At 46.2% G+C, this 16,104-nt stretch overlaps 1 protein-coding gene across 4 annotated transcripts in view; it reads right to left on the bottom strand.

Moving 5' to 3' along the window:
- Positions 1 to 12,452, bottom strand: part of HHAT (hedgehog acyltransferase) — a 163,831-nt gene extending 151,379 nt beyond the window's left edge. For 2 of the 4 annotated variants that reach the window (XM_072856858.1, XM_072856856.1), the window contains exons 1-7: positions 12,299 to 12,430; positions 11,744 to 11,880; positions 10,266 to 10,333; positions 8,641 to 8,754; positions 7,811 to 8,005; positions 5,718 to 5,930; positions 1,917 to 2,088 (exon numbers count right to left, since the gene is read on the bottom strand). In XM_072856858.1, coding sequence (XP_072712959.1) covers positions 1,917 to 2,088; positions 5,718 to 5,930; positions 7,811 to 8,005; positions 8,641 to 8,754; positions 10,266 to 10,333; positions 11,744 to 11,837 — 856 coding nt within the window. In that variant the 5' untranslated portion in view covers positions 11,838 to 11,880; positions 12,299 to 12,430. Of the gene's footprint in view, positions 1 to 1,916; positions 2,089 to 5,717; positions 5,931 to 7,810; positions 8,006 to 8,640; positions 8,755 to 10,265; positions 10,334 to 11,743; positions 11,881 to 12,298 lie in introns of all 4 variants that reach the window. The other 2 variants (XM_072856859.1, XM_072856857.1) reach the window with 2 other exon arrangements.
- Between the last annotated feature and the right edge of the window lie 3,652 nt (positions 12,453 to 16,104).

Raw genomic sequence — 16,104 nt, 5'->3', positions numbered from 1 at the left:
GTTACCTGATGTAATTGGTTTTAATAACACAGAATGCAAAATAACGGAGGGGAGCGTTCGGCTCAGTACAAGAACTGGTGTAGACGCATGGTAAGATCCATAAGGATCCGGTAAGGATCAATAGAAAAATATTACCACTACCCTTACTCATATATCGCTGGCTCCCTAAAGCAAGTCACAACAGTGGCCTGTCACTGGTTTGAGTCTAAGGAGACTTGTATAATCATCATGATAGAACCTGCAGAGAAAATATTTTAAGAAGTGACAAACTGCTGCCTCAAAATCTCATTTGTACTATAATATTTTAAACACCTGCTTTCATTACTACAAAGACAAAGCTCAGCAAGAGTCAGGTTACACTTTGAACACACCTCTCAAAAGCAGGGTCTTCACAGGGGACTTGTTTCAATTCAAATTATCATATTTTAATCAGGCAGCTTTACAGTTCAAACTTGCTTTAATATTGGCTTTCATCACCTGTTGCTTTGAGGCATTTTAGCCTTTTCTAATCATCTGTTCAAAATGCATTTTAATTCTTCAGACATAACACTTGATTTCATCAAATATACAGCCTACTTAGCTACTGTCTGGAAAGTAACTTTTTCCCCCCCTTTTTAAAGTCAACATTGGTAGTCTTGAAAGGAGAGAAGAATCCACCAGTAACACCAAAGCTAGAATGTTTTGTCCCAATTCTGTAGCCCTGCCTGCCTTATCCAGTGGCCAGCTTTTTGTCAGAGATACAGACAACACCAGGAGCTAACAGATTTAATTCATCAATGAATTGACATTTAGAACAGGAGGTAAAAACTCAGAATCCACTTTCTAAACAGTGAGGAGGGGTAGAATGAACCATGGAGACAAACCTCTCACTTTCTGCACTCCATCTGTTCTTGCCCTTTTTAATATATAAAAATTATATATTGAAATATATATTAAGTGTGTATACAGGCACATACAGAGACAGAGCGCACACATTGCCCTCTACTGACCAGAGTCCAATACACAAGCGTCCTCCAACACACAGACTGCTCAGCATACATGTTCTCCAATGAACGCTCGACAGGACCATACCAGTGCGTGTATATCTATTCCTGTTACTTGCTGGTACAGTAAGAGGCATCTCCTTCAATTCAGCAATCACCAAGGCTTTTTCAGAACCCAATTTTAAGGCCTGGGGTTTCTCTGCTTTCATTTCTCCTACCTGGTGACACACATAGCAGGACAGTAGCAGGGGGGAGGAAAATCAAACCAACCGCATACGCCAGTGGCTTATGGGTTAGCCTACGTCTACCTACGTACCAGCACCCAAAGCTCTCGCTGTTTTATGCTACATTTGTGAGCGTTCATTTTTTCCCCACAGTTAGGCATTTTAATGAAATACCAGGGAGCTGGGAGGGGACAGAAGAGGGGGAAGCAGGAAAACAGAGCTGAGAGGTACTGACTGCTACTTTCGAGTGACCTTGTTTGCAATTCCTTCCCTCTGCTCTTTTCATAAGTACAGTCATTTTACCTTTCAACATGAATACAAACTAGAAACAAACAGAAGGAGATCAATAAAGGATGAAAAACACTAATTCTTAACATCTCCCCTTCTCCCTCCCTACACTAAGCAAACGCTTTTAAGTGTCCACTTCTATGATTGGGGGAAAAAAAACCACTTTAGACCAAAGTTTAGACACACACTTGAGATTGGAAAAAGTACAGAATATTTTTTTAGTCTAGGAAGCAGTTCAATAAGTTCAATTGTAAGCTTCTTGGAGGATCTACATGTTATATTAAGAGCCTGTAGACCACCTTTCTGACAGTGACTGACCATAATGTACTATTCATAAGTACCTACAGATGGACATAAAAGTAGACTAGGGTTCTTGAAGTGGGGGGAGAAGGAAGACTTCTGCTATTGTTTCTATACTCACCCAAGGCCCAGTATGATGCAGCTTCCAAAGGTGGAGCACTGCTGTAGAGAGCATGGATATACATGAGGTGAATCATCAGCTCAGCCAGGCACCACCAAAAGAAAATACGAATTATGCCCACGATTAAGATGCTGAGATTGGTCTTCAAACTGAAGGCTTCTTGTCTCCTCATCTAAAGAAGAAATCCAAAGAGGTTATATGGCACATAGCTGACTGTTTTACTCAAATACTTATTCTGAGAATTAAGTTTCATTTGCTATTCATTTCTATTACTAAGGGGACCATTTGACTACACCATTTGGAAAATCCTGACATACTCTTTTGAGGGAGACTGGTTTCTCCATTCTCAATCTCAGTAAGGAGTAGTAATCAGCAAGAGGTCAAACATGAACATAGACTGCACCAAGAAAAGGCCAAGTACTGTTAACCTGAACAGAATCCAGACATGAGACTTTTTAATTCCTGTAACTTGATCAACCTCTACAGATAATTTAAAAAGTTTAAAGGAACTACAGCTATGAAGGAGGCTTTCCAAGCAGCAGCCCTACCAAACACAGAGACAGTGACTGCTTACTCTTAAAATACCTCCAACTTCTACCAGCTGTATGGGATTGATTACTTGAGGACAGTTCTTCATTTTTCTCTCCTGTAGCATTGCCAAGGTCAGCAAGACCTATGTGACATACTGAGCAAATGGCAGTTAAGTGCAAGTTAAATACCAGATAAGACAAGGTTTGCAGTTCACAAGCCTCGAGATGCCCTAAACTTACACTGCTAACTATAATTAAACACATTGGTATACTATTATTTTACCTTCTTTCTGCAGTAAAAGAGAATATGATCAAATAACAGAAACATAGGATTGCCTAATAATTTAGTCATGTTTTGTACATCTGTCATCATGTGTGCAACAATTCCTTCTCATGTCTCTAACTGGCCATCAAAAATGCACATACAAGATAAGCAACCAGTCCATCTGCACAGACAAACCCCCTCATAATTGCAAGCACACAGTACAGCTAACATGCAGTTAGCTCTGCTCACTTACAAATGAAGCAGCACACATTTTGAAGGTTCATTTGTACCAGCTAGATGAAAGCTTGGAGACTATCATTTAATCGCAGCAATTTGCACGCAACAGGCCTTCAAACCCATGGCTAGAACCGCTATGCCCTGCTTCAACCCAGAAATTCAACACCACCATCGATGAAGCATCAGTGTCTCATTCTTGCCCGGCAATGGATGCCAATTGCCAGCATTGGTATTACATTCTTCAGGCCATACAGCATTTTCTCTGTCTCCATCTCCAGGACTTCTGCTTTCCAGCGTGCTCAGCAGGAGCCCTCATCTCACTCAGTTTCAGCTTCAGTTAAGGGGTTCTGCAGGTGGTCTTTTCCAATAGCAGCAATAAACACACTCTTTGTATTGTGCACTTTGAACCAACTGCTGAGCACTGCTAACTTCAAAACCTTACTCCAACCTCACCTGTCAAGGCAATATCCTCTGCTCAGGGAAGAGCTCTGACAGTGCACTTCAAACACCGACAAGAAACACATTAAGGTTGTTCACTTTGTTCCATCTTCTTTACAGCTTTAACCAAACAGGTCTGCGCATATTTAAATGAGAACCTACTGCAAATACAGGCATCCCATTCTCAGTCTTCCTTTCTCCCCTCACACCAAAAAGGTGGTATTTGCACAGGTCTTTGCTGAGCTATATCAGGTGAGCTCAGTTTCAGTACAAGACCCCGCACACAATTTTTCCTACCAGCTATCCCCAAGCTACTCTCAACTTGGAGTCTCATATGTCTTCCGAAACATTCCTTGAGAAAAAAATAATCTCCTTCTGCTAGGGGTACAGAAATATAGGTGGAATTTAACATGTTTCAGGAGCTACAAAACAATAAACAGTAAAAAAAATAAGTTACCTCAGTTTCTATGCAAGTCTATGCAGACTTTTCCTACAATATCCAGACCAGGATAACAACATTCAGCCTTGCATCTTCCAAAGCTACTGAAGACAAATGAGCATAGGACTTGTCACTCAGGGGTCCACCAGAATCTGTTTTCACTTTCATAAAGCCCAGTCTACTTGCTGTAGCTTCAACAGAAAATTTCCAAATATAAACAGAAGCAAGCAAAGCCTAGGCTTCTATACATAAACTGAAACAGAAGTTTTATGGTTTGAAATGTCCACTCATCCACTTTATCCCAATGATGTTAGCTATAGACATCATGGGTGGTCATTTCACTTCTTACTCAAGTATGCAAGAAAATAAGGAAAGCAATAAAGCATGGAAATCTGGGGGTTTCCCCTGTCATGTAGAAGCAGGCTTGAAAAGCAGCCTGCAAGGCACTAGAAAAAACATGCAGTAAGATAGGTAAGTGTTTCACATTCAAGGAGCTGCTCAGCTTGCTGAAGTCTGAAGAATAGTGTTCCAAGTAAATCAGCTCTTTTCACACGTGAGGGAAAACTGGGACCTTCAGGAGTTCCCAATACAAACTAGCAGCTTTCTGTAACTTTGAAACATATTTCAGAGTCAATAGCCAGCTGCTGCTGAAAATGTTACTTTATTCCACCCGATGGAGGAAAGGAAAACAAAAATCCAGTCCAGCAGCTACATGCTAAAATTATGAACACTCTCCAAACATAATGACATGTGTCATTGGCTCCCTGGTTGAAGGGATGAATCTGATGTCAGACAAAAAAAACCATCTTGTAAAGTAAAAGAACTTGGGGAGGAAGGTTTGTCTTAAAGTTGATATCGAGGACATTGTCAAATTCCCAATGTTATGCTCAAAATTGTCCAGTCTTCACATTCCAAAAACGTTATTTGGTATTTTCAAAATTATGTGGAAGATAGCTTTAGACACCCAAACAACTCTTAATCTCCAAGGACTAAGTAAAAATTGAAATCCTTCAAATCACTATCAAGGAGGAAAAATATTATAGAATCTTATAACTATATAACTTATAATCGTAAACATAACTTATAATCTATATAACTATATTATAGTTATAGATGCTTTTACTGAAATCAAAACATGCATGAAAACTCCTTTTCTGTAGGGTGTTTCCCCCCCCCCCAGACTATCTCATTGAGGGAAAAATATTTATTTCAGAAGGAAATAGAGATCAGAGTCTGACAGAGATTAATCACCCAGCCTTCAAAAACTATTTGGCTTGCTTTCCACCTTCTCTAATATTGGAGTCTAATCAACCTCTCTCCACCCAAGCACTAGATATGAAGACTTATTTTGACTAAATATATTCTCAATGCTAGTTACCAGCCTTATGAGAGTTCAGTATTATGCTCTGGCTGGCATACAAGCATGAATACCCAAGACTGGTTTCTATCTACAGACTTCCCTTTTGCATGCAGCATACTTGAACACTTACAGAGAAAAGGACAACAGATACAGGCTAACATTAGGAACACCTTCTGTTTGAAAGTCTCATCAGTACAAATTTTTGTCAAGTAGGTAACTAGAAAAATAAATAGAAATTCAGGCTTACCTGTAAACTATCTTATGAAACACACTATTAAAACAACATCTCAAGGAAGACTCAACGAAATTGTCTGCCTAACATTTTCTCATGATTGGTATTAAAATCTCTCAAGATGAGGAAAAAGACAATCAACCTATCATGCTTTAGTCTATTCCTCAAAGTACAGGTTCCATGTCTAGATTTGGCACATGAAAAGAGATCACCATCCACTTTAATAGCTTGTCACTCAATTCACCTGAGGCACAGATGCACTGAAAATCTGTAGCTGCGTGATCTTAAAAACACAGTTACCTGCTTACTGAATTCATCAAAGTTCATAAGGGGCCCGTTGTGGAACATGGGATAATAAAACACATATGCCAGCATCCACAGGAATGAGTGGGATGACTTCTGGGCAGGTCCATGCCAGCAATACTCCAGGCTGAAGCTAGTACAGAACAGGCAGCGGACAGACACAGTGAAGAGCAGCAGATAATACTCATTTTCGGTGTCATACCACTTTCTCTGCAAGACCAAAACAAAGCCAGATCATGATGGTGCAGTGCTGTGTTTTCTATATGGCAGGACAGCGATGTCTGCTCTGATCCTAATTTTCAGGGTCACCAGCAGCAGGAAGGAACTACAGCAAATAGCAGCTGGAATGAGCATCTGAAGTGAACAGCACTACTTAATGCATGAACAACAAGCACTGGCTGTTGATGGAGAAAGGGCCTCCAGAGCTACTGCAACCAGAATAAAGAGACAACAGCTTGATTTCAGAAACATATTATGTTGTGAAGAACTATGACAGCAGGAGAGCTTTTCTTACAGGAATTCCATTATCTCTCTCAGGTTTGGTCCAGTAATACAATATCCAAACCAGCTGGCAATCCTACTGACAGCTGGGGGACTGCTAGGGCTGAAGCCAAGGCTGCAGTTCAGATCTGAAGAGAATCAGTCAGTCCTGAGAAAGCCTGAGGCTGGAAAGATGTTACTGAGCCTTTATCAAGTTTTTGACACTCCCTGTCACACCTGTTTCCAACAACAAACACACATCATCACAAAACACTTGGAAACATCAGCAAACATAGTTTGGCTGATTACATTTGTATTGCAGTGGCCCCTTTCCTCCTCTCAGCGAGACACAAATCTGTCTACATCACATGAAGAGACCCTACCCACTCATCTCCCCTTTCCCCTTCCCCTGAATATCAGGGCAACAAGCCAGCCTTATGATACATGCCCAGTTTTTCCCCTTAGTCCAAGTAAATGCAACAAGGATATTTCCTCACAACTGAGCAGCAGGTTCTCCAAAATCTGTACTGCCCAGCAGAAGCCATTAGCAAAAGAGCAAAACTGAGCTTGCACCAACCAGTTGTGAGCAAGTAACTGTTTGGTATAAACCAAAGTGTTGGTGAAACAGTCTCCCTTTCCATGCAGAAGCCTGCAGTCACCAATAAGGTACAGTCAGGCTTGACTAAGGAACTCCTGGATATGAACCCAAAAACCAGCACCTTAAATTGGTATGATTACAGCTCCAAAGAACAAGTGTGTTTACTAGAGCACTAATAAAGTATTATCATACTCCAGCTCTACTGAACACCACTTATATACTAAGGCACATTTTCATCTCAATGCACTGGCCAGCTGTCCTGGTTTCAGCTGAGATAGAGTTAATTTTCTTTATAGTGGCTGGTATGGGGCTATGTTTTGGATTTGTGCTGAAAACAGTGTTGATAATACAGAGATGTTTTAGTTGTTGCTGCACTAGCCAAGGACTTTTCAGCTTCCCATGCTCTGCCAGGTGCAGAAGAAGCTGGGAGGGGACACAGCCAGGACAGCTGATCCAAACTGACCAAAGGGCTATTCCATACCACATGACATCATGCTCAGTATATAAAGCTGGGGAGGAAGAAGGAAGGGGAGACATTTAGAGTGATGGTGTTTGTCTTCCCAAGTAACCATTACACATGATGGAGCCCTGCTTTCCTGGAGATGGCTGAACACCTGCCTGCCCATGGGAAGGAGTGAAGGAATTCCTTGCTTTGCTTGTGTGCATGGCTTTTGCTTTACCTATTAAACTGTCCTTATCTCAACCCTCGAGTTTTCTCACTTTTGCTCTTCTGATTCTCTCCCCCATCCCACTGGGGGGGAGTGAGCAAGCAGCTGGGTGGTGCTTAGTTGCTGGCTGGGGCTAAACCACAACACCAGCATTATTGAGAAATACCATTTTTCTAACTGGAGAAGCTCCAGCATGAGTCAGTGCAGCTCTACTGCCCAAGGTTTTTCAAGCCAACCTCTGCTTACATCAACTAACGGGACAGTACTCTGTCAAAAAGATAGCAGCCATAATGACAAACACCACCATAATTAATTTGATGCTTAATTAGTCCTTCTGACATTACCTTGGTTTCTTCCACAGCTGGTATGCGTAAAGTGGATAGCAGGATAAGGGAGCACAACCATGTCAGAAGTGACAGCTGAAACTGAGCCACAGCAAACGAAATAGTTGCATGTAACAAAATGACAGCAAAGCCCTTGATTCCCAGTAACAACCAGCAGGCAGCCATTCCATAAACCATCAAGCACCATGGCTTATACTGTTAGAAAAAAAATGAACAATTTTTAGTTTCATTATTTCTAAAGCAAAAAAAGTACTCAATATCTGTGTTGTCCTACACAGGGTCTACAGTAGAAACACAGTCAACAAGGTTAAGAACACACATGAAACAGTACAGGGAAACCTAACCGTATCCATAAAGACAGAAGGGAAGGGGTTTCTGTAGCAGCATGTGTGAAATCAAGAGCCTCCCTGATCTGGGGGAGAACATACCTTCCTCCTTTCCTTCCTCAAACTAGCAGGTGTGACACCACATGCTGATCATTTCCCACAATCATGCAATCATTTAGCAATCATGCCAAAACCCAAGCAGTCATCACTTCAGTCTTGGAAGGGAATAACTACACCCTTCTTTCGTGTACAGGTCAAATGACACTGGTTAATGGTTCACAACAAAGCACAGGCTTTCAAGGGTTGGAGGCTGAAGTCACCAAACACAGACCTAAGGCAATCTACCTACTCACTCTCACCTGCGCATAGTTACAGACACACTCACACAGTTCACCCCCCAGAGTGGGATCTCCTACACTCAGTAGCCTCAATGACAAGTTTCCCATGCCCAGAATAAACTGAAACCCACAGAAACTCCCTGCTGTGAAGAAAATCTATACATACCTTCTCCACCAAGAGCCTGGACACTTGTGATACCAGCAGGTGACCAGCCAGAAGCCACAGTATACGTTCCCTTCCCCATTCAATCCAGTAGCTCCACTCAAAGTCCATGGGGTCCTGGGGCATCAAGGGACCTTGTCAACATGTGTATCTGGCCATAAAAGCATTCTCTTACAGGACAAGGAAACATCTCTAACACACTAGCTCCATCACCCAACACCACAGAACTCAACATCTGGGGAGAGTTTTCTAACCACAAAGCAGGCAGGGAGGCATGCATACACTTCCTCTCCAGGACATGGGGAACAGGCTGGTGACTACACAGGGATGCAGCCTGGAACATGGGTCCAACTTCTCAGGGCTTCCCAGTCCAACACATCCTTGCTGTGGTTCCCCGGAAAGGAAGCTTCTCGGAAACAATTAGTCTGCTACTACTGTTCCTGACCATCTCTTCAAACCCAATAAATTCACACCACTGCTTGCCCGAATCCTTTCCTTTAGAAAGAAAAAACAAAACAGTTTTGGACTATCCTTAAATCATGCAAAGTTTAGCCAGGAATTTTTCTTTTTTCAACTTCTGTCAGCCTTTTAAGAAAGAGCTTTTAAGAAAGGCAACATAGAAGCAGAGCACTGCCTTCCCTGCACATGCCCCTCACCTCTCCTGAGGGATTCAGAGAGAACTCTGCTCTGCCTTGGGAAACTGAGAGCTTGGGTGAAAAGGCACCTTGCTGGAAGAGAAGTTTCACTCCCTGTTTCAACAAAGCCTAGGTGGGATCAGATGAAGTCAGGTCAGCTAGAGACTCCTGTAACATAGGGGTTTTATGTAAATTAGGTAAGAGGGATCAGCTGATAGCCCCATGTCCCATACAGAGCCCCACCAAAAGGTCATCTCCACAATTGCTTTATGGCTTTCTTGAAAGCACATGTCAAGAGTCCCATACCAGCAGTGATGGTGGGCCTAAACACCAAAATACTTCCACAGACATGCGCTCCTAGTCTTGTGCAAGTCATCCTCAATATTAGTTGCATTATTGCATGCATTAGTTGCACCTCTTCTGAAGGATGTGAGGTCAAAAGCAAGCGGGGAGGGGAAGGGTTGGTTGGCTTTTGTTTGGATAGAAGCATGCTGGTTTTCTTAGTTTTTTTTTTAAGCCAACCATGTTTCTTTCAGCCCTTATGCCTCAAAAATCTGTTCTCCTCTATGCTGGACTACAGGCCAACCAAGAGGGAAATGCATGTTCCCTGATGTTAAGCATTATCCAAACCATCCAGTGACAGGAAAAAGGGGAAAAAGGCTGCAGGAAATTTCAAGGGTGATCATAGCTTTTAAGGCCAAACAGTAAAACAGAAGATTATTAAGTGATGTAACAAAGGAGAAACACTTAGGCCAGGGATCAAGAAGAGAAATAAAACTTTTGTTATGATTCTTAGATCTAGACACACCTAGCAAGTCCCTCTTCCTTATTAGGAACAGCAAGACTAACATTAACTATGAATACCCAAATCTGCAAAGTTAGTACAAGCCTCTGAAGCTAAACCAGAAGCTTAGGTGAGCAAAGGGCATGGAGACATGATGTTAGTGTTATTGCCACAAAATAAGACATGCTGGTACCCATCACCCATCCTACCTTTTTGAGGCCCTGAAAGAGAGTCCCTGGTTCCAGCCCAAACCTTCTGTCCATCACAGCTTCATACTCTGCAGAGAAGAACAAACCTTTGCTAAGGACACAGCAGCCAGAGCAAGGAGAGCTGGGGACACAGCCTCTGCTGCTCAAGAGCAACACGTTCCCGTGTTACCTCTACTGATGGGGCTACTTGGAGCCAGGGAAGGCCATGTCACCGCTCACCAGGTGAGCTGCCTGACCAGACCACAGTTCTGCCCTGCAGCAAAGGCAAAGCCAAAGCCACTGAATTGCCCAGAACCTATGCTTTGATTCCCCCTTGCAACAGGGGCAGTAGCAGACAGCGACCAACCTTTTACCACACAGGACCCACACTAATCCTCACTTCCTCTCTTTCAGGGCTGCCTGGTTTCTTCCACTGGAGCAGAAGGGACACACAGACCTGACAGTGACCAGTACAGCCAGAGCAGGGCAAAGCCACTCAGAAGCCATCTCCAGAGCCCATTCCCATGCAGCCTTTTGTCATTCTCTGCAGAAGAGGTACTGTACACAGGGATGCCCAGCCCTGTACCCATTTACTCAGCACTGTTCTCACTGCCCTGCAACTGAGTTTCTGGCACTCCTGTTCTTCCCTTAAGCACTTCTGAGAGCCAGCTAGGGTCATTAATGTAGAACACCTTGCTGATTAAAGCCTAACAAGATGCAATACACATTTCCCTAACAAGCCTAACTAGCTATACTTTTATTAGATAATACCACCTTCATTGCCCTTAAAATACTGATGTGCTAGAACACAGCTTTTTTTCCACCTACAAACTGTATTTAAATTGTTTAAAACCCCACCCCTCCTCTGCACTATGCAGCCCCACTGAACCAAAACCAAGCCACCACAGCAGCTACTAAGAGGTTACACAAGGCACAGGTGGGTGTTTGGAAACAACCTGACCCCAAAGCTGCACAGACAACCCAGCTATTGCTCTAAACCCACAACCCAGTACAGGAGCCCCAGAGCTCCGGCCAGGGCAGCACCCACCTGCCTTGGGGCCTCCCCAGGTTCAGTCCCCAGCAAGCACCATCAGGAGGCACAGCTGCTTCTGAACCACCCACACCTCCAAGGGGCTGCAGGTGACTAGCCAGGAAAAACCCCAGTTCAGACCTGAGTTTCCTGAACTTCCCTCATCTGAGTAGCTGAGTTTCAGAGGTCTCCCTCACCTCTTCCCTGACAGCCAAGTGTCAGGACACCATTACCAAGGGCCTTCCCAGCACTCAAGGCAGAAAAGCCTTGGGACAAAGCTCTCTGCCCGGCTGGCACCTACCTATTGCTTCCTCACACAGGGCTGGTTTGCAGCCAGGAAGAGCACAGGCGCTCCTTGCAGAGGAGCAAAGTAGAAATCAACCCAGAAAGGACAACTCAAGCCAAGCAGCCCCACCAGCCACGGGCGGGAAGCGCTGCAGGAGCAAGCACACCCACGTCGCAGACTTACTTCGAGACACTTGGTGCGCTTCATAGAAAGCGTAGAGGTGAGAGCCCACGGCGAGGAGCCCGTAGAGACGCATTTCCCAGGCCGGCAGCAGCATCGGCCTGGGAGCTGCTCCCCCGCAGACCCCGCTGGCCGCCTCCCTGCGAGGAAAGAGAGGACGGGGGAGGTTTCCCCGCGGAAGACAGGCAGGCACCGAGCAGCGGGACGCCCCGCACCGAGCATCGCGGCGGCGCAGCTGCCGCACGCCGGACCGTCAGCGCGGGACCCCGGTGGGCCGGGCAGCGGCCACCAACCGCACTTCAGGCCCCCGCGCTGCCGGGGCCCTGCGGCGGGGCGGGCTCGGGGCAAGGAGGCGGCCGGGCTCCACCGGTAGCTGCCGGGAGGGCAGGCGAGTCCTGCTCGGCCGCTACGGCTGCGGAGGCCCCGTGACCGAGGGCTCGGCACGGCCCGGGCCCGGCGGGGCCCTCAGGGCAGGACTAGGGCAAGGGCCGGACGCCGGCTGCTCTCGCCGACCCGGGACTGAGGGGAACGGAGGGGGGGACCCCGCTCCCCGCTTACCTGAGGAGGGCTCCGCCGCCGGGAGCGGGAGCAGCAGCCGCCGCCCCAGGCGGGCCGAGCCGAGGCTCCAGCGCGGCAGCGGGCAGGCGGGACCCCGGCGAGGCGCAGCTCCGCGCCAAGACGCCGCCGCCGCTCCACAGAGCGCCCGGCCTTGGCCCCGCCCGCCCCCTTATGAGCTGCGGCCACCCCCCGCGGAGGGAGGGCGGGAGCGGGGCGGAGCTCCCCGCCCCTCCGCGCCCTCTCCCGGCCGCCGGGCGGCGCCGCAACCCTCCCGCCGCGGCGGAGCGAACGCCGCGGCCTGTGCCGGCCCCGCCGCGCCCTCCGCTGCGGGGCTGCAGCTCCACCCGGCCCCGCCGGCTTCTGCATGGAGAGGGGGCTTGGGCAGGCCCCGCTCCCGCCTCCTCGCCGGCTGCGGCCCGGCCGACGCGTGCCTGGAGAGCTGCAGCAGAACTCGCTTACTGAGAAACACCGTTGTCTCTGGGCGTGGAACGTGCAATGCAGGTCTGCTTAGATCTGCTGAGAAGCTGTCAGTTGGCTTGTACCAAACACATGAGCCATCTGGGTGAGACGTTATCGTTCTGGTCCGTGTTTCCGTAGCATTTATCACGACCTGCCTGCGGATGCAGGCATCCTCACAGCTGAGGGATCATAAGAGAGTATCACTTGTATAAAGGCATCCTGGGAAGAGAGTGCCAGCTTCAGTGTTTTACAGGAGCTGGGACAAGCCAGGGGGATGGCACTGGGAGACAGCCAGGTGCTGCAAGGAAGAGTGAAAGCACAGATGTCTTCTTCAACATGTCGGCCTCTGAAAAGATGTTCCAAGAGATGTCGTGTAAATTAATGCTGAAGTAAAAATGAAAGATTGTATTCAGACCAAAAGGGCGTCCGTAACAGCCACTCCCAGACTTTTTTCCCTGCTGGAGTGCAGGGCACACTGACGCAGGGACACTGTTTTGACACACACGACACAACCTGAGAAATTAGCAGGTCTGAAGAGCACCACCAAAGCAGGAACATGGGGCTGGAAGTGCTGGTGCCAACAACCACCTCATGGATCAACCTGCATTTTAGCAAGGGTTCCCTCCTCCTGGCACTTCAGACATGGCTAATGAACTCACTGCTCTTAGTGTTAAAAACACATTGACTCTCCAGCCCAAAAACTTTGGGCAATTTATGCTCATCTGATCTTGCACCGTGTGACTTTTATCCCTCTCTGTTGTTGACATCAGAGATGTAATTTTTTAAGGGGGAAACATTTCATATCCTTTTGGATGTTGTCTTGCTGGACCCTTAAGCTCCTCTTATAAAACAGTATTTTAGTTCCCCTGATCACCTTGAGGCCTTCTTTGCATATTCAAATTCCTGTTTCCTGATCTTTGAAAGCCAGGCTTGTGTCTGATACTCCAGGTGAAGTCTCATCAGTATAAGAGGTTGTCTTCCCTATCTGAACCAGACATGCATCTCCTGGTGTTTCCAAGAATCACATCTGTCCATCAGAGCCACGTAGTGGTCTTTAATCATTTTACTTTTTGCCTCCAGTTTTTCTTTCCGTCTCTCTTTGCCAGGGAATGACTCACCTTAAGTTTACGGTGTCAATTTTGATAGCCCCTAGATGTAAGATATTGCATTTGCTCTGTGGAACTGCCGTAAAATCTCAAGGTCAGGTACATTCTCCTCTATGATACCCAGATCCTCTTCTCTGCTGACAGTGCCTCCCCAATTTTTGCCCTCAGCAGGTTAGCCAGTACCTTCCCCCCCCAAGAAATATGACAACACCTGCATAACAGCACCAGAACAGCAGTCCTGAATTTGTAAAAACATTCCCGCAGCACTGCAGCCGAGTTACGGCCACTAAGGGTCAGCAGAGCTTGTATTTTCCTGCAGTTTTGTGGTTTCTGGTCAACAGTGTGAAGTCGGTACAGGCAGGAGGCCCTCTAGATGGCTGCATAACACAAACAGTATGCACGCAGGAGCGGTACAAAAAGGGAAGAGGTATAACAAGTTACAGCTTTTACATCAGGTTACACTGAAAAGGACACCTTTGTCATTAGTTATGTGGTGACATCCAGGAGCCCATGTATGCTCTGTGCCCAGCTGAGCAGCTACCCTTCCACAAAGGTCACTGCCAAGCCTATGGAGCAGGAACACTGACAAACTCTGACGATCCCAGCTGGAAGATCTCACTGCCTGGACCTCTACATCAGATGATTTTTTTTTCCTACCCTTATTCAAAGGATTTTATATAGTAAAACGTGACAAGAATCTCAATGAATGACTTTGCAAGACTAGCTGTAAACTAAGCTGCTGAACATCGCTGGCACGAACACCTACACATAGACACAGCCCTCACCATTTTAGATGGCACGAACAAAAAGCGAGTTCTGCTGCTGCTATAGTCACTGACAGGAACCTGAGAGCAAAAACCCTAGAAAAGCGGCAGCAGAAAGCCCCACTTCTCATTTGATCAGCAAAGAGGTAAAGTTTTTTAAACATCTCTTGCCCTGTGTCCCAGCAGCTGCAGGGGCCTGGCAGCCTCTCCAAGGCCTCTTCAAGGCATCCGCCCTTTGGGAAGAAAGTGGTGTGATGCTGTGTACACATACAGCAGGTTTCTCCAAGGCCAAAAAAAGCAATCCGCCTTGGGCAGAATGACGATTTGTGATGGCAGAGGTGTTTCTCTGGGACAAATTCGGAGCATCATGTCTGCTTGAACATTTGCACCACTCTTACTCACTGCCAGAATGACAACAGAGTGCAGAGGCAGCAACCTGCCAAAGAAGTCCATGTCCATCTTCGCTACTGGGAGCCAGCAGGAAGGCATCCGCTCCCCACCACGGCCTTGACGAACAGTGGAGGGTGCAGTGCCAGCCTCTTGCAGATTGGTTCAAGCATCACTAGAAAAGAGTCCGTCTCTAGCAGATGTTCATGCCCCCTTTTTTTATTTCTATATCTTATAAAGCTGGTATAGTACCTGAGTTGGAAGTGTTGGGTTTTGACTGTAAAGTTCAACTGCTGTTTGGCAAGTCTCCCTTTCTTATGTGATCAGCTATAGATGTGATCATCAGAAACTTAAGCAAACGATTCCAGAATCAAGGAGGACAGAGGTAGCAGGAGGCCTTTTGAAAGGGCTCTTGCTATTGCCTTTCTGTGCAAGTTACTCTAAGGTGAGCTTGTTACAGAACTCTTCATTTCTAGGGCCTCGTCATGGCCACAGGGACGAGCAGGGTGGGGGTGTAAAAGGCAATGAGGTGGGCAACTGAGGCATTTTGCAGCTGGGAAAGTAAACCGAAGCTTGCGTTTTTGAGGAAACCCTTTTTTTTCAACTTGTCATTTGTTTTGCATGTGGTTAAGAAGTCAGAATGAGTATTTATGAATCCAGCAGTAGAGTCCTCAGGCAGGCTAAAGCACAGGGCTTCTCACAGCTTTTCTGAATATAAAGTCCCCCTGGGAATTACAAGCAGTGCCCTAGAGCTTTCCCTCACAGGTTGGTATCTCACAGCATTGAACCAAGCCTCTTGTTTTCATTCACCCTCTGGAAATCACACAGTAAGGCCCCCTGCGTGCAACATCTGAATGACGGGACACAATCAGCACCCATTGAGAGTCTGCAGATTAGAAGTTCAGCAGCAGGCAGGAGGATGAACCATGTATATTTAGAAGAAATCACAAGTATGACAAGAAATCTCCACATAGCAAAACAGCAGTATTAAAATGGGGAGAGTCAGAAATATAAAAGGTGTTGTATTTACGAAGAGAGCCAAGTGAGACTTCCAACAGCCAAGTTAAATACGACACAACTGAGGTTAACA

The sequence above is a fragment of the Ciconia boyciana genome, chromosome 3 (genome assembly GCF_034638445.1).
Source record: "Ciconia boyciana chromosome 3, ASM3463844v1, whole genome shotgun sequence".
Classification (NCBI taxonomy): Eukaryota; Metazoa; Chordata; class Aves; order Ciconiiformes; family Ciconiidae; genus Ciconia; species Ciconia boyciana.
Note: the sequence above shows the minus strand (reverse complement) of the source record. Positions and strands in the feature narration are given on the sequence as shown.